Below are 18,479 nucleotides of genomic sequence, written 5' to 3'. Positions count from 1 at the left end.
GTAATCCAAAGTTTGTATGAAAGTTTATACACGGAAAGGCAATAGATATAGAAACTGCTTAGTATAGTAAGCTGACTTCATTTGCTGAACTCTCAAGAACGTATACACCACAAATATCTGCTGGTTAGGAGTTCCTCTTATACCTCTGCGATGATTGAACTCAGGTGTGAACTCAGAAGTGTTGTTAAAACGCAGAGCCTGCATGCTGGAAATTGTAGTCCTTTTTCATCATGCAGGTAGGTCTGACAAAACCCCTTTGCAACGAGCCCCCTCAGGAGTTAATCTTCTCCTATGTCTTTCTCTGAGACATGGTCGTTGCAGGTCGGGGTGGTTTGCATGGAGTTCCTTGATCATCAATGGGTGCAAAACGTCTTTTGCAGTGACCTGCATCTCACCTGTGGACCATATCCATCCAAAACAATTAGGTATTAAAGTTATCCTTGTCTCCGTTTTAAATTCAGAATGGTCTTAATTTTGTACATTGGTTGGTGTATGGTGTAATCATCTGCAGTGGAGAGAGAGTTTGTAAATGCAATTGTGTGGTGGCATGGTGCCTAGAATCATGCTAGCTAATTCGTATGAACAATGTTAAGGTAAACAGCTGTGCTGAGTTGCTACTAGTGCATAGATAATTATTTGATCTCCCTTTCAGTTGAGGAAATGAGAGGTACGGTCACTGAGTGAATCTAGAGTCAACTGCCTGACTCTGCATGCCATCTCCATTAGGATATCTGGTTTTAGGCCACTATTTGGAACAACTGTTTGGATCTCTAAGATCTCTAAGAAATGCCCGATTAAAGAAGCTCTCTCCACTATCATCCTCAAAACACTAACTTACACTTAAGCCACTTTGAAAGACTTACAGTACAGTCCATGTCAAGGCACATTGAGGCTGTTTTGAAGGCTCGCGGTGGCCCCTGTTAAGATATTACTGCACCTGTTTTTAGTAAAACAGGACAGTTAGAGAAAGGTAAGTGCACCTAAACTGCAGAATGTGCAAGTAGTTGATATATAAAATGGCTCAAATATACATAATGCATATGGAGTGTATATATTCTCTCTGTAGATTGTACTCTACAGTGAACTCCTACCCATTATTACAATTCATGAGGCTTTATTTTTTATTTCTGGTTGACTATTTATAATTACTAATTCAAATGATTAATTGGCTCTCAGTCACTATGTCCATTCATAGAAGCTGCAGTCTTACCTGAAATAAGCACAAAATCTAAAAATACCCTGAGTATGCTGGGAGGCAGCCTTGTACGTGAATGGACTTGGTCAAATGGAAAAATCTTGTTTTTCTTAACACAGCCCTTGTCAAAGGCATAGAAATGGCAAAACCAATTCTTTTGATTTTGCTTTACACAAAAGAGAATTTTGGTTTGAGATCAAAAGATGAATATGAGATTTCAGACCAGAATTTATGCATTGATGTTTTCATATTTACATTAGCACGTGTTAAACAACTTACAACATGGTACCTTTTGTGTTACAACACTCAATTTTTAGTGTATAGCAAAAACAAAATGATTGGCTTTGTTGTTCTAATATTTTAAAGATCACCTTTTGTGATCACTGTAATAAAGGAAGAATTTTTACAATATTTCCAGTCCAGAAACACTGGGCGGTTGCACTGTGTATATCACTTGCCTTGTCACCATGCAAAATTTTCAATTTTAGTATCAGCAGGATCAGTAACAGCATAATCAGACACGGCAAACACGACTTTTTACATACATATAAACTCCGATGTTATACATAAAGGCTTGTCAGATAAAAAAAAAAATGAAGAAGGAAAACAATTTCACAGGAAGACTTTAATTAGTATGTAAATGGATTTTGTTTGATATTAAAGTTATTTTAGCAAGAAAAGTAATATCACACTGCAATCAGGATGAATGTATTAACCTGCAGCATTGTCCCTTTGGTCAAATTGTGGTGGTGCTGATATTCAGTATAACGACACCCTTGCTTATGAAATATTGCTTAGAGAGCCTCAAAATATATATAAATAATTAGAGCTGTTATGAAGTCTTTACAGAGCATAAGTGGTGACACATCCCAATATCAACTGTACAAAGAAGATATTTTGGATGCCTTCAGCATTGTTTTAAAATGTAGAAATATTATTTATAAAAATTCTGAAGGCATCCAAAACATCTCCTCAAAAAATCAAAAAAGGCCTTTGAATTAGAAGGTGTGTCTTAACTTTTGACTGGTACTGTATATGCACACATCTCTTAGTCCATACTTCTCTTTACACTGATTTACACTTATCATCTTATCCAACATTAACATGTTCTACTTAACATGTTGATACTTCTAGAGCCAGCAAACCCATTGATTTCAATATTACCCAATTCATTTATCCACAACCAAGAACTTTGATCTTTTGACTCTGCTCATGAGTGCATTTTATACTATCAGCACTAATCTGACAACTATATTGTTTATTCAAAACAAAGTTGAAGTGAGGCAGAATTCAGTCTATGCATCAAGTTAACAAAGCTGATACAATGTTCCCCAACCATAGGAAAGAAGAGTCATCAAAAGAATCATATCAAAAAGAATAAAACATGTTATTATTTGCATAATAATCTATAATAGCTCCTTCAAGTGACACTAAGAGAAGGAGTGTCAAATAGGTTTAGTATGTATTATATATTATTGAAAATACTATGCTTCAACACTGCTGCCAATTCCATTGTGCCTTCTCTTATACATAAATTTTACCTGTACACAAACATTACTTTTTCTCTGCTGCCTTTGTGGAGTAATTACGTCACTAGTAGTGCACTTGCTACTATCGCATTTATTTCAAAACACTTAGTGTCTCCTCCTATATCTTATTTAATAGATTTCACAAACACAATCAAAGTGGAGATTTACGTTTGTCCCAGTGAAATGTGAGTATTGATTGCCTTTGGAACAGCAGTGCGGTGGTGTGGGAATGTGAAACCAGATAGAAAGGGCCTCCTCATGAAGATGTTCCAAGGTGTCTGTGTATCTCTAGATCGCCTTGGGAGCCACGGGGGCACTGGAGATGCCTTGAAACAAGAATATGGGCTAGGAATAAAGATGCTCCGAAAAGATGTGTTCAGAATTTCAGCTACGGTATATTTAACAACAGATTATATAGCAAATTGTTTGCCCTGGCAGATCTATAAGGGAGAAAAACTTTGCACATGATTCGTAGAACTGGGACTAGAGATAATCCTTCAAATATTTGGAAACATTATATTTAGAGCTGTCCAGAAAGTGAGGGGAGCTTTAAAGGGGAATTAAAGGGGGAATTGGGAATCAAGACTTTTTCCACACATAAGAATTTCATCAGGGGGGCCTAGAGACTCAGCCCAGCGTCAAACACAAATTCACTACAGAATTTGTGTGCAGATTGGCAAATTTTAGAACAGCTATAGATCTCAGTGTTCTGTTCAGAGAGCCGGTCTGGACAGGCCCACGGGCCAAGACTGATTATCATGAGAATAATTGAGAGAGGGAGAGGAAGAATCAGTGCGGCTTTTAATAGAGCCACTTCTATCTTCATGCTGATAAATAATGTACACCAGTCAGCAAATTTGGATTTAACAGATGGTATTGACCTTTTTGGGTAGATAGGAGGAAGATGAGGTAAGGGGGAGGGGCAGAGAAAAAATGTGTGAGAAAAACATAAAAAGTGGAAGCACCAGAAATACCAAGGGGTCTTAAAGATTAACCTGTCCATCATGTATGCTTATTTGTTTTGGAGATTGTTTTACAGCTGCTATGTGACAAAAATTACTAACATAACCAAGTGAATGAATGACAAACAGCTCACACAAAAGCAGGGGGAAAAAAAACTTGCATTAAGGCATTTGGACCTTGAGCCTGAGCCATCCTACTATCATGTTCAGCACGTACTCATAAACAGACCAGAGAGACAAGCATTTTGTCATCTGTCCATCTCCACTCTATTATCATATGCCCCCATACATTCTTTTTACTCAAACATTTTATCTTATCTAATTCTGAGGAGGTCCATCAGAGAGTCTGTGTCCTTTAAAGGCTCCAGATGGCTGTCGCAAGTCTATAACTTAACATTTCATCTGGCATTTCCACACTGAATTACTAAGCAGCACTACATCATTCTATTGCCCTATTCAAATTTGCCACAGACTTATTCACAGCTGCATCTGGGATGAAGCCATTGTTCGGGAGATGAGAAGAAGAGGCTTTGCAGCATTCGTTACAACACCTGCAATGTACGTTGGAGTACCACGTGGGACACCAGCAAAAGACTAACCACTAGTCAAAAGACAAGAAATGTCTGGGTTGATATAAGCACAGATATTAAAATGATTTCAGCTGCTGTTCCTTATAACTCCTACACTATCTCTGTCCACTGGGACCTACATAGAACAAAATCAAGAAATGCATCAGACATCTTCATAGGATTGGGCTAGAAATGTATCTTACACACTTGTTTATGGTGTAATGACATATATGCCTGCATATACAGTGCATTTTAAAATAATTCAGACCCCCTTACCTTTCCCTATTTTACTTTTTTTTCTAATCTTTGTGCGATCATTATATTCACGTTTGGCTCACAGCACAATCCATTTTTATACTTAGATAATTATATTTTCACAGACTAAATTATGGCACACGATCAGATTTGTATTGTTTTAGTGATAAACAAAGGATCCTAAAGAAACACTGCAGTTGGAGGTCTGATTTCCTTTAATGGAAGAATAGTGTCATCTAGTGGCTCCATTCATCGAGTGAGTGAAACACTTTAATAAAGTAAAAAAAAAAAAAAACCTAAAACAAACAAAAAAATTCTTTGAAACACTTAAAAAGAAGGATGTATACAATAATGTTGTTGGCCTTTAGGCAGCTCCCAGTAACTCAAATGTATATTATGAATATAAAATACATCATTTATTTTCCTGAAGTGTGTATACATTTACTTTTAGCTGACTCTCTCTCTATAGAGTTTATTGTAGATAGAGAGAGAGAGAGAGAGAGAGAGAGAGAGAGAGATGTATACACTTTTTTGAGAGTCTAATGTATGTATAAATTTTTTTGGCTGACTTTCCCTCTCTCTGAGAATCAGCCAAAGAAGTGTATACACACTTCAGGAAAAGAAAAATAGTCTTATGTATATTATGATAATATAGTATAAATAACATTATCATATTATTATCATCATAATATTACCATATGTAAATATAAATTGCAATAAATTTAGTATTAAAATATTTATCCAAGTCTATCTTTTCTTGACGTGTGTATACATTTTTTGGCTCACTCAGTAGTTTTAGTATCCGTCATTGATGATATACTGTATATGTGTATGTATATCGTCTATACCGATTAATCCTGTATACAGGGTTGTGGGGGCCTGGAGTCTATTCCAGGATACTTAGGTTGGAAGGGGTGCCAATCCATCGCAGGGCACACACACATACACACAATCAAACACTATGGGCAATTTGGGAATGGCAATTAGCCTAATCTGCATGTCTTTGGACTTGCCCAACAAGCACGGGGAGAACATGCAAACTCCATGCACACAGAGCTGGGAATCGAGTCTAAAAACAAGTAAGAATACGAGTACATAATGTACAAAAATGATAATAATAATAATTTAAAAATAATAATAAAATAAATAAATAAATAAATAAATAATGGTGTAAACAAGGCCAAATATTTTATGGAATGACAAGTACACAGTGAAAGTACAAGAAAGATAAATCTTAAATAGAATAAATAAAAATTAAGAGATACAATATATAGCAGTTTAAATGCATGGAAATAAAGGCGACACAGTGGCTTAATGCTTAGAACTGTCACCTTGCACCTTCAGGGTCTGTGTATATGGCGCTTGCATGTTCTCCCCTTGCGTTTTTGGTGTATCCTGGTTTCCACCCAAAGACATGCCGATTAGACAAATTGGTGTTCCCAAATTGCCTGTAGTGGCGGAGGATTGGCACCTCTTCCAGGGTGTACCCCGTTTTGTGCCCTAAGTCTCCTGGGATAGACTCCAGGTTCCCCGTAAGCCTGTACACAGGATAAAGTGGTATAGAAAATAAATGAGTAATGGAGTGAGTGAGTGTGGAAATAAGTAATGAATAAGATAACTGATATTATAAGTGCTGTACACTGAATGTGATCTTAAACGAGTTAAAAATCACTTTAATACAATCATTTTAACAAACAGTGACCTAGAAATATTACTTTAATTAAGTGAGACAATGTGTAAAGAAAAAGGAAGAATCTCTCTGTAGGTCTGTGTGACTGGAATTATTCCTCTTGCCACTTATACTAGGCATTTAATCACTGTATAGGATCTAAGAGTAGGCCTAATAATGGTCAGATAGTCTTGTTGTCTAATCTTAACTTCATTTCCTTCCTAATAATAATAATAATGTAAAATGACCTGGGAAAATAATGACCTGTGCAAACAACCAGTGACAAAAACTGGCCAAAAGATAGAAGAAAACGGATCATCACTCAAGGCCTGTCTTAAGCCTTCAGCATGGGACTGCTGGAAAGCATTCAGTGTACAAGGATTCTGTTTCAGAGGACTGTCTTACAAGGTTTTTTTTTAAAACAGTTTTAATAGCATAGATTTTAGCAACACACACATACTGCATCTGCTGAAGTCAGCAACAAGGTACAATAAAATCGTTTTTAACAAAATAAAAGTCATACAAAAAGTTGTAATAAATAAATAAATTAATAAACGTGGTATATTTTACATCGAAATGCACCTGAGTGAAAACAAATGTACAATTTTAGACATGAAATCAGTAAAACAGACTTAACAGATGAAAAACAAGCCACTTAATAAGGCATAACGCATATGTATCCTTGTAAATCCCACTTAAAAAAGTAAATTATTTATTTAAAGGAATAAAACACTTTGCGTGTTTACACCCCTCCCCCTCACTCTGAATGTTTTGTTTCTTGTTTACTTTTCTAACAGTTTATTCTCTTCGACAGAAAATTACCCGCTTTTTAATATGCTAATTTTCTTCTTACAAGTTTTTCTTTTTACTTTTTGACACACATTTACGCCTGTGGTAAAGTTTCCCCCCGTCTTTGAGAGAAATTTGACCCTCTCTCGGCCATGTTGAATGCTTCTGGCTTCACTGTATTTGTTGCAGGGGTCGAGCCAAGCCGCACTCTTCTGAAGGAAAAAAAAAAATCTCTGTACAGGGAAAAAGGTGGTCCTGCTCTGAAAACACACGGTTTCGAAGCAATAGACCACATTTCCCAGATCTTTCTTGGTCATTGGGAAAAGTTCTTATCGACTTTTCAGCCCATCATGTGCGTGTTAGTGAGTGTGTGAAGATGATCTGAGTCGGGGGAAAGTTTGAGGAAAGCTGCGCGTGTAAAATGGAGAGAACAGCTGAGGCTGCGCTGAGGAGGCTGGCGGCGCTGGAGACCTCTGCAATCCTGCCCTGTTACTCCCTGCGTCGGCTGCAACAACACACACAGCAAGAAGGTGACGCTTCAACAAAAAAACTTTTTCCCCCCACTTTTAAAATGTACCGTGATTCAAATTTCGTTCTGTTAAAACCTATAAACACAAATGGGGAAAACAAACCCACTTTATTTACTGCTTTACTGATTACCTTTCGGTCCAGGCCTCCGTGAAAACAGACCCGTGCGGGAGCTCTACAACATCACCGCGTACTCTTTGTTTTAGTTTGTACACTGGAAAAATTGTACATCGTTTAAACTTTCTCTGTCGCTCAAAAAAAGGAATAAAAGTTGCTAACATGGAACATGAGAAAACTCGCTGTTTGTTGTGTGTGTGTGCGGTAAGCTTTACCGCTTTAAGTGAAGCCTAAATAAAGTTAACGTTAACATTTTTGGCTACATTCCTTTCACTCGGGTTACCGTAAAGAAAGCCACCATTACCGCCATAAAACGCCTTTAGACCGGTTTCACTGTTTAAGTTCATGGTTTTAATTGTAACCCTATTTTTTATTTTTTTTTTACAGTTTCACATCGTGTGTTTGCAGCTTGTCTTGTTAGCCTGGAGCAGGTTTCTCAACTCCGCCTGTACATTTTCATATCTTACCGATTCCCTTACAGTAGTGAGAGAGAGCGCATAGGCTACTCACACACTCACACACCTGAAACAGAACACTCGACAGAAACAGCGCCCAGACATATGAAATTGCGTGCATACACACCTGAAGCATCTGAAAGGGAGCATACACACCTGATCCGACTCATTATATGAAATACACCCTGAAAGCTGCAGTGTGACCGGAACCACTGTCCTGCTGAAAGCTTGGTCTGATCAGCAACCACGGGTCACATAGTGTTAATCTAGGTTAAATCATCTACATGAATCTTATATTTTAGGTTCATTTTAATTATTCTTACTTTAGACACTCACTTACTCTCACTCATCGTTTATACTTCTTTATAAACGTGTCACTAAAGTGTACAGTGTCACTAAAGTCATCTTAGGGCTTAGGGGTACAGCTTGGATGTGGTGCCAATCCATCGCAGGACACACACATACTATCCCACTTACTCCAACACTACAGGTACTTTGGAAATTGCCAGTTAGCTTAACCGGCATTTCTTTGGACGTTGGGAGGAAACAGGATTAACCAGAGGAAACCCACAAAACACGGGGAGACCATGCAAACTTCATGCACACAGACCCAGAGATGGGAATCGATCCTGGATTTTTTCGATCCAGGTGTAAGACTACAGTGATGACCTCTAAGCCACCATGCTGCCTTTTTTTAGAGAGTAGCTGATTATAGACCAGATATCTTTTACTAGTTTTAAATATTTACAGTGTAAGTCATGCATAAAATATGCGCACAAGGGCAGATACTTTCATCTTCCTAACCGCTTATCTTGTACAGGGTCTTGGGAGACTTTGGGCACAAGATGGGGTACATTCAGGACACAGTGCCAATCCATCACAGGACACACTCTATAAGCAATTTGAAAATGCCATTTAATCTATTCTTCATGTCTTTGAACTGTGGGAGGAAACCAGAGTACCTGGAGAAAACCCAACAAATATGGGGAAAACATGTAAACTGCAAGGCCACAGTGCTAACCGCTACACAACTGTGCTTTGAGGCAGATACTTTTATTTGAACAATTTTGCCATGTGCCCTCGAGTGGCATAAAAAGGGACTTAGCTATGATTAAATTAGTGAGGAAAATATTGCTGGTTTATTAAAATTATGAATTGAATTGTGAATTATGCAAATGTAAACCTGTAAATGTTCTGAGAGTCAGATTTTTGACATAATTTTGTTTTTGTTTTTTCAGTGTGATAGACTTCAAATTAACACATTGCCCAAAGACAAGGTTTCTTACTGGAGGGACTTGACTGGACTGTCTCCACCATCATTCTTTTTTTGTGGCATTTAAAGATTCTGTCTGTGCCTTTGGCTGGCACAGGTTATGAGGATGTGCTGCCCGCATTGGGTGCGAAGGATCCTGACGTGATGGGGTGCAGGACGAGCAAGGTCCTCCCAGAACTGCCAAAAGACGGAGATCCTGTCAAGAAGGTCGACCCTCAGAAAACTGATGTCTATAAGAACTTTATTCGTGTGGATGGGAGTGACAAGAAAACTGTCTCTCCTTGCCCTCAGGGTCAAAGCGCTGCTGCTAATTCCCCTACAGCAGGTAAAGGCCAGCTGGAGCCCTTTGAACCGCGGCGAAGCAAAGTGGCTAAGTACCGGGCCAAGTTTGACCCTCGGGTGACGGCTAAATATGAGATTAAGGCACTCATTGGGCGTGGCAGCTTCAGCCGGGTGGTGCGGGTTGAGCACAAGGGTACACGTCAGCCGTATGCAATCAAAATGATTGAGACTCGATGGCGTGAAGGTCGTGAGGTATGTGAGTCAGAGCTACGAGTCCTGCGACGTGTACGCCATACCAACATCATCCAGCTTATGGAAGTGTTTGAGACGGCTGAGCGTGTGTACTTGGTGATGCAGCTGGCCACAGGAGGTGAGCTGTTTGACCGCGTCATTGCACGCGGTTCCTTTACTGAGCGGGATGCCACTCGCGTTCTCCGCATGGTGCTGGACGGTGTACGCTACCTGCATATGCTAGGCATTACACATCGTGACCTCAAGCCTGAGAACTTGCTCTACTACCATCCTGGTGCTGACTCCAAGATCATGATTACTGACTTTGGTCTAGCTAGTACACGTAGAAAGGGTGATGAATGCCTTATGAAAACCACTTGTGGCACGCCTGAATACATAGCACCTGAAATCCTAGTACGCAAGCCCTACACCAATGCTGTGGACATGTGGGCCCTGGGGGTTATCTCCTACATCCTTCTCAGTGGCACCATGCCCTTTGAGGACGACAACCGCATGCGCCTCTATCGGCAGATCCTGAAGGGAAAGTACAGCTTCTCTGGCGAGGTGGGAAATTAGTACTCTATTTTTTTTTTATTTTGAGCCCATGCATTTTCTAAGAGCCATCTGAACTGAAAAAGGGAAGCAGGTTAGATATATGCTATATTCACATTACCAGCCCTAAGTGACTCAACTTTTTTTACTTAAACCCTTTTATTTAACACAAATATGTTTTTAGGGCTGTCTGCATGCACAATTGTGATGTTTTCAGATTGAATATAACCAACTTGTTTTTTTCCCCCTTGCTTTGCACCACAACAAATACAGGCAACTAACTGCTCACCAGAATCCCAAGCATAGTCTTGTTAAAATCATATCCGTTGTTTGAAAAGAATGAGCGGTCGCACACAAGTTTGAATGTTTTACAAGTTTTAACCTACATGGTCACTTGTTATGAATCTGAACTCTCAAGATATGCAAATCCAATCTGACAAAAAAAAAAACCCAACAGAACTGATAAATGTTGTTTGTAATGTGAACGTATCCATAGTTTCTGAACTTTAAGATGGATCAAGCTAGTAAAGAAAATTGAATGTTTACAATTTCCTTTAACTACTATTATTTATTGTGTTTGTTACATTAACAGAGCATGAACATCAGGATTATTACAAAAGTAGATTTAAATAAATTAATATTTGTTAAAGGTGGTACTGGATATATCTGTATTGACTAATGCTTATTCAATCTGTGACTAAAAGCTCCCCATGTACAAATACTGAAGCTTATTATGTAGCGTCACTTCAGAATTTTATTAATTAACAACTGCAAAAGTGTTCATTGATTTGCTGTTAATAATTGTACATTTAATATAATTTATAATTAACAACAATAGTTTATGCAGGTGTTCAACATTTGACTTATTTTTAAATATAATACATAGTATTAATTGCCTTTTTAGTGATAATCATGGTTCATGATTATTTTTGTAATAAAAAATGCTGAAGTTCATGGTTTGTTCATTTCAAGTAATTCACTGAATAGTGATGATTGAGCAAACCTGAATGTTAACCATTAACGAGATGTGAAAGGGATTTGTGCATTCATTGAAACACAAGCGGTTTTTGAGGTTGAGAAGCTGTTAAATCATTATTTTGAAAATACATGTGGCTAAATTTGGCATTCAGCATAATAAAAATAATGGTCAGGAATTATTGCTTAGATCTTATTGGTTTGTGATTTCTAGGCATTGGATGTACCATGGTTAGTCCTCTACGTAGTTAATGGCTGTGTGCTAAAAAGTGTTAATACAGTCTCTAAAGATGTTGTACTAGGCAGTTATGTGACATTCATTACAGCTTATTGTAGGTATAAATGTATCAGATGTTTTGTGTAATAACACATCATAGTTAAGGCTGTGATTATTAATCTTCGTGCTATAATGCGTTCAGGGCCCACTGTTGGTTTGTGGTACAGGATAAAGACTCTGACATGCATGTTGTTATAAAGCTACATGAGTACGTGTGGACTTTTAACCAGTATTTCTTTATATTGTGCATTCCTTAACTGAAATATATCCCCCAGAAAGCCATTGTCCCGACACCAGAAAACAATACCCCATGATCGCCTGGCCTTTCATCTTTCTCTTCATGTTCAATCAAAACTTTATTATAATCCTTTATTTTTTAACCAGAAATGCTCTCTTGATGAATGAATCGACTTGACTGTTCAATACCAGTTTTATGAGTGTGCTGTTACTTGTGTTGTGGATTCTGTTTTTGTTTGTGTCTTTGTGTGTGTTGACTGGACAGTAACCAGAACTTTCCTGTGATCACATCATGTCCCGCACTAACCCTTTGCTTTAGAGATGTCTCTAAAATCATGTGCGTCAGTATGTCTGCTGCTTACACAAAAATCTGTGGTCCTTAAAAAAAACTAAACAAAGGAGAGGGATACAAAGGAATAAAAGCTTCTGTGAGATGTAAACAGTTTGGTTAGAAATTAACAGGCAGTTTAAGTTGTCATATTAGTCAGATCAAATGTTATAAAACCTGTAAGATTTTCATGGCTCTCCTCTTTGAACAAACTGGGCTCCCAGAAATGATGAGGCTTATGTGGAGTAAAAACCTTATTGGCCTTTTCCTTCCAACTAATAAAAAAATGAAAACTACTCAAATAGTCTCAGAGTAACTACCATATGTTTCTTTATAAAATGTTTGAATTTTTTTGGACAACTTTTAATTCTGGATTACATCTAATATCTTGCCTAAAGGTACAGAAAGGAATACTGGAGAAAGATTGATATTTGAACTCAAAGGCCAGAGAAATACAACCCTCCCTTTAAAGTCACGCATCGCCAAAGCAACCGACGCTAACAATTGGGTTTGTCAATATTAACATAAAACTTAAATTCAATAAATGACGTAAAAGCACACACAGCCTTAGTTTACAAAACTACAGTAACCAATGAGAGTTGTAGCTAAGCCTAGGGATGGTAAAGTTGACCTACTATATAAAATTGACTTTATGATGATTTTGTGTGGGGCCCCCTCTAACTTTTTTGTATATTTTCTTTATAAACCTTCCCTTCAGGTTTCTTCATTCAAGTTTTTGTTATTTCTGACAAATTTATTTCTAATTTGCTTCTAAATACTAATTTGCTGAAATTAAAGTATTGGCTTTTATTTAGCAAAGAAGACATTACAATTTTGGTATTGGGTTAAGAACTGTCCCACACATTATTAAAACGTGAAAGGATGGTATGGTATTGAACTTTGTTGAAGAAATGTGGTTGAAATTATTGACCGTGATCAGACTGTGGTCAGAGATCACTTGAAAATTTAGTGTACAGTTATATAAATCTACATTAGAAAAATGTTTAATAGTGAAAGTAAGAGCAAGTAAGCTGGGATGAAAATTTTGTGGTCATTTCCTAGAGAGTGTAATTGAAAGAATGCTTTAATTTGCTAGGGAGCATAAAGATTGCACTTTGAAGCAATGGAAAAAGGTCATGTGTTATATGTCCAGATTTGCTCTACAGTGGTGTGAAAAACTATTTGCCCCCTTCCTGATTTCTTATTCTTTTGCATGTTTGTCATACAAAATGTTTCTGATCATCAAACACATTTAACTATTAGTCAAAGATAACCCAAGTAAACACAAAATGCAGTTTTTAAATGATGGTTTTTATTATTTAGGGAGAAAAAAAATCCAAACCTACATGGCCCTGTGTGAAAAAGTAATTGCCCCCTGAACCTAATAACTGGTTGGGCCACCCTTAGCAGCAATAACTGCAATCAAGCGTTTGCGATAACTTGCAACGAGTCTTTTACAGCGCTCTGAAGGAATTTTGGCCCACTTATCTTTGCAGAATTGTAATTGAGCTTTATTTGAGGGTTTTCTAGCATGAACCGCCTTTTTAAGGTCATGCCACAACATCTCAATAGGATTCAGGTCAGGACTTTGACTAGGCCACTCCAAAGTCTTCATTTTGTTTTTCTTCAGCCATTCAGAGGTGGATTTGCTGGTGTGTTTTGGGTCATTGTCCTGCAGCAGCACCCAAGATCGCTTCAGCTTGAGTTGACGAACAGATGGCCGGACATTCTCCTTCAGGATTTTTTGGTAGACAGTAGAATTCATGGTTCCATCTATCACAGGAAGCCTTCCAGGTCCTGAAGCAGCAAAACAACCCCAGACCATCACACTACCACCCCCATATTTTACTGTTGGTAAATGTTGGTAAACTGTTGGTACTGTTGATGTTCTTTTTCTGAAATGCTGTTACTTTTACGCCAGATGTAACGGGATACGCACCTTCCAAAAAGTTCAACTTTTGTCTCGTCGGTCCACAAGGTATTTTCCCAAAAGTCTTGGCAATCATTGAGATGTTTTTTAGCAAAATTGAGACGAGCCTTAATGTTCTTTTTGCTTAAAAGTGGTTTGCGCCGTGGAAATTTTTTTTCCGTTTTTGCCCAGTCTCTTTCTTATGGTGGAGTCGTGAACACTGACCTTAATGGAGGCAAGTGAGGCCTGCAGTTCTTTGAATGTTGTCCTGGGGTCTTTTGTGGCCTCTTGGATAAGTTGTCTCTGCGCTCTTGGGGTAATTTTGGTCGGCCGCCACTCCTGGGAAGGTTCACCACTGTTCCATGTTTTTGCCATTTGTGGATAATGGCTCTCACTGTGGTTCGCTGGAGTCCCAAAGCTTTAGAAATGGCTTTATAACCTTTACCAGACTGATAGATCTCAATTACTTTTGTTCTCATTTGTTCCTGAATTTCTTTGAATTTTGGCATGATGTCTAGCTTTTGAGGTGCTTTTGGTCTACTTCTCTGTGTCAGGTAGCTCCTATTTAAATGATTTCTTGATTGAAACAGGTGTGGCAGTAATCAGGCCTGGGGGTGACTACAGAAATTGAACTCAGTTGTGATAAACCACAGTTAAGTTATTTTTTAACAGGGGGGGCAATCACTTTTTCACACAGGGCCATGTAGATTTGGAGTTTTTTTTCTCCCTTAATAACGTAAACCTTCATTTAAAAACTGCATTTTGTGTTCAATTATGTTATCTTTGACTAATAGTTAACGGTTTTTGATGAGCAAAAACATTTAAGTGTGACAAACATGCAAAAGAATAAGAAATCAGGAAGGGGGCAAATAGTTTTTCACACCACTGTATTTCAGAATGATGGAATATTAGAAACATTAGCGATTGGGACGAAACAACATTATTTATGTAAAAAAGCCACTCTGTTACCCATCTATCAATTGGAAATGGAGTAAATTCTGCATCATCATCATTGCCTGTTCATATCCTCTTTTTCAATTCTCTAGAATTGCCACTTTTGCCATGCTTATACTTTATCACATTGTAAGTATACCTCGGCTCTGCTCGTTGTAGTCCTGTACTTCCTGGTGACGTTGTATAACTGCTAGTGTCTGAATAGTTTATGAGCATTACATGACACCCCCATGACGCCCAAACACACAGGCTACAATATTTGTGGCACTGTTTCTACCATTTTTCTCATGTACAAGACCAGGTATGATCACTGGATTTTTTTTTCCTTTTACGGAATGAACAGCTAGTGGACGATGAGGAGATAAAAGTTTAATTTAAAAAAGTACTACAGCAAACAGAGTGGCTGTATATACATTTAAGTTTACTAAATAATATAATAATACTGATATTGATGAATGCTTATATAGATGTATAAAAAGTAGTCAAAAAGCAGTACTGTACATCAAAAGAAGCCATTTCTTTTAATACACTTTGTCTATATATATTCAATTTGTCCCCTCCCAAAGTCTTGTTCTGACCTCTTTTTATGCATGTTTTTGCATTTCATGTAATTTTCCTGCTCTTCTCCCCTCAGCCATGGCCGAGTGTGTCCAACTTGGCAAAAGACTTCATTGACCGTGTGCTCACTGTGGACCCAAGTGAGAGGTTAACAGCAAGTCAGGCCCTCAAGCACCCCTGGATTGTTAGCATGGCTGCTTCATCTTCTATGAAGAACCTACATCGGTGCATCTCTCAGAACATGCTCAAGAGGGCATTGTCGCGCTCCCAAAGCACAAAGTCAGCACAGTCAACCCGCTCCAGCCGTTCAAGCAAGTCGGGCCGAGCACGGCGTGTCCGAGAGAAAGAGCTGAGAGAGCTCAACCGCCGCTACCAGCAACAGTACAATGGCTAAAGAAAGGAACCTGCAGTCACACTGCACATGCTGGTACCAACATTCTGGGATAAACTAGACATGTGCCGATAATCCTTTTTTTTTTTAATTTTTTTTTTTTAACAAATATATTTTGAAGCATATTTCGGAGCAGACCATGGATCCTTCCTGTTCACCAGATAACAAATTAGTACAAGTTGGAAATAAGATACCGAACAACTGTGACTTGTTCTGCTTTGACTAAATAGTAATGTATTTTTTTATAATATCTTTATACCGTGTGATATAAATCATGGGAAAAATTAAGCAATTATTTAGATTAAAAAAATATATAACATCGGCACATGCCTAGGACCCATATGCTGTGAGCAGAGAAGGTAAAGTGGAGCAAAAGTGGTGTGTACATTAAGGAAGAGTCTAAAGGAAGAAAGAAAACACCCTCACTGACCACAGAGCCAATTTCAAAGAAGTATCTTTCCCCAGTCTCCAGTCCGTGTCTTTGCTGTTGTTTTTACTTTATGTTCATCTTTTTTTTTCTCCCCTTATTTATTTATTGTAAATGTTTTCAATGTTATTTTGTCTATGGAGTTACTGTCTGTTTAAGCCTTTTACCTGATTGTATCATCTGTTGAACAGAATTCTAAATAATGAAGTTGCTGGAAGGACTACTGAATTTGTGTTCACTGTTTTTAGACCTTCCTGATTTTTGCTGTGAATTATTTTTGTTAACCATTACAGTTAGTTGATTTATAGGGTGATACTGATGCTGTCTGTTGGTTCCCAATTATTAAAATCATTTAAAAAGATGAAGATTAAACTATGCCTTTCCTTTCTAAAGAAACCACTTGGTAAAGGTATTTATGATAGTTCTTTACAATGAGTCCTCTTATGACACTGTTTAAATAATCAAGTAATTCCTCTCACCTCATTTTGATTTACAGATTGATCTGCAGTGTAATGGTAGTTTGCAATATGTATTAATCTTTAAATAAAATGAACACCTAGGCATTTAAGTTAATTTGCAGTACCTATGATTGTATGTCATGAAGTTTTATTCAGTCAGAGACCTATTTTGGATGTGATTTTAGTACTGTGAACAAATCAGTCAGCTCATTAAACCATTTCAAATATTTTGATCTTAAGTCAGCTTTTAGAAGATTTTAAGGTACATTGACTTCATCACAGTAAATGTCCATATTTTTATTTTACAAGGATTAATTTTATATCTTGTCCTAATTTAGGAATTTCCTACACTTGTAAACCTCTTCCCTAATACATTTATTAGTAGGAAAAACAATACTCTGTATTAATTTGCAAAATAAATAAAGTGTTTTTGATTTCTCTTTTCTCTCTGAAATAGGTAAACATTCATTTGAAGCATGTTAGTTATAAAGCTATTTAAAATGACCATTTTGTAAGCATAATCATCTGCTATAACAAGTATCATTGTGAAACAGCACAGTAAGTGATTAAACCAGTAAATTCTACTTCTTTTGGGAAAACCACTTTTATACTGTTTTAATCAAAAAAGTTTTTTTTTTTCAGAAAGAAGAATTAGCAATATTAATAGTCTGCATTTACACCTCATGTATCAGTAAAATTCATCCTTTGCAACAGTGTCCAATATGAAAATATACTGCAAATAAATTTAAGAATAGCAAGTTCCTGGATTGCTCAATACCTACACTATGTGGAGTTCAGTTGTATGTGTAAAGCCAGTTTGTTAAATATTTGTTTTTTTGTGTTTGATGAAGCTGATCCAACACCGGCTCTTTAAGGAAAAGTGTAAATATGTGTTTTATGTTATTGTTTTTATAATGATTAATGTTGGATCATGTTACACGACTTTTCCCCAGAATAGTAAATTGATTTTTTTTTTATATCAAATGTCTTGATTAAAGAGTTTCATTTAAACAGATTTACAGGATTGTTCTAGTCGTGTTTTGTTTTCTCACTCCTCTTATTTTAGCAGCATCTCTGTAATGGACTGATCCCATTCAGGATCAATGCACACCTTACATCACAACATTAACTAGTATAAAATGGTAATTGCAACAAATTAATTTAGTAACTCTATTTGAAGTGGCCTTGCCCCTCCAGGGTCCGGGTTTGATTCCCTCCTCTCGTCTGTTTGCGTGGAGTTTGCATGTTCTCCCTTTACTTGGTGGGTTTCCTCCAGGTACTCCGGTTTCCTCCCACAGTCCAAAGACATGTAGATTAGGCTTATTGATGTTCTCAAATTGCCTGTAGTGTGTGTGTGTGTGTGTGCACGCGCCCTGTAATGGATTGGTACTATGCCCAGTGTGGATTGCCCTAAGATCCCCTGTGAACTTGTATACATGATAAAGCGTTATAGACGATAAGTTAGTGAGTGACCCCGTATATGAGGGATGGGGGGCGGGCGTTGTCACATCTTCGTAGCGCCATCCTGTGTTCATAACGCGAATCACATGTAGATCGCT

The 18,479-nt window shown here is 37.6% G+C and overlaps 1 protein-coding gene across 1 annotated transcript; it reads left to right on the top strand.

Annotated features, from left to right (window-relative positions):
- The first annotated feature begins 6,723 nt into the window (after positions 1-6,723).
- pskh1 (protein serine kinase H1) lies at positions 6,724-16,823 on the top strand. Its single transcript, XM_053501057.1, has 3 exons — positions 6,724-7,498; positions 9,307-10,418; positions 15,721-16,823. Exons 2-3 carry the CDS (start codon positions 9,486-9,488, stop codon positions 16,036-16,038), a joined length of 1,251 nt encoding a protein of 416 aa, XP_053357032.1. The 5' UTR covers positions 6,724-7,498; positions 9,307-9,485; the 3' UTR covers positions 16,039-16,823.
- Positions 16,824-18,479: the final 1,656 nt, after the last annotated feature.

This window comes from Clarias gariepinus, chromosome 7, assembly GCF_024256425.1.
Source record: "Clarias gariepinus isolate MV-2021 ecotype Netherlands chromosome 7, CGAR_prim_01v2, whole genome shotgun sequence".
Taxonomy (NCBI): Eukaryota; Metazoa; Chordata; class Actinopteri; order Siluriformes; family Clariidae; genus Clarias; species Clarias gariepinus.
The sequence above is the reverse complement of the archived record's forward strand: the minus strand, read 5'-3'. Positions and strand labels throughout refer to the sequence as shown.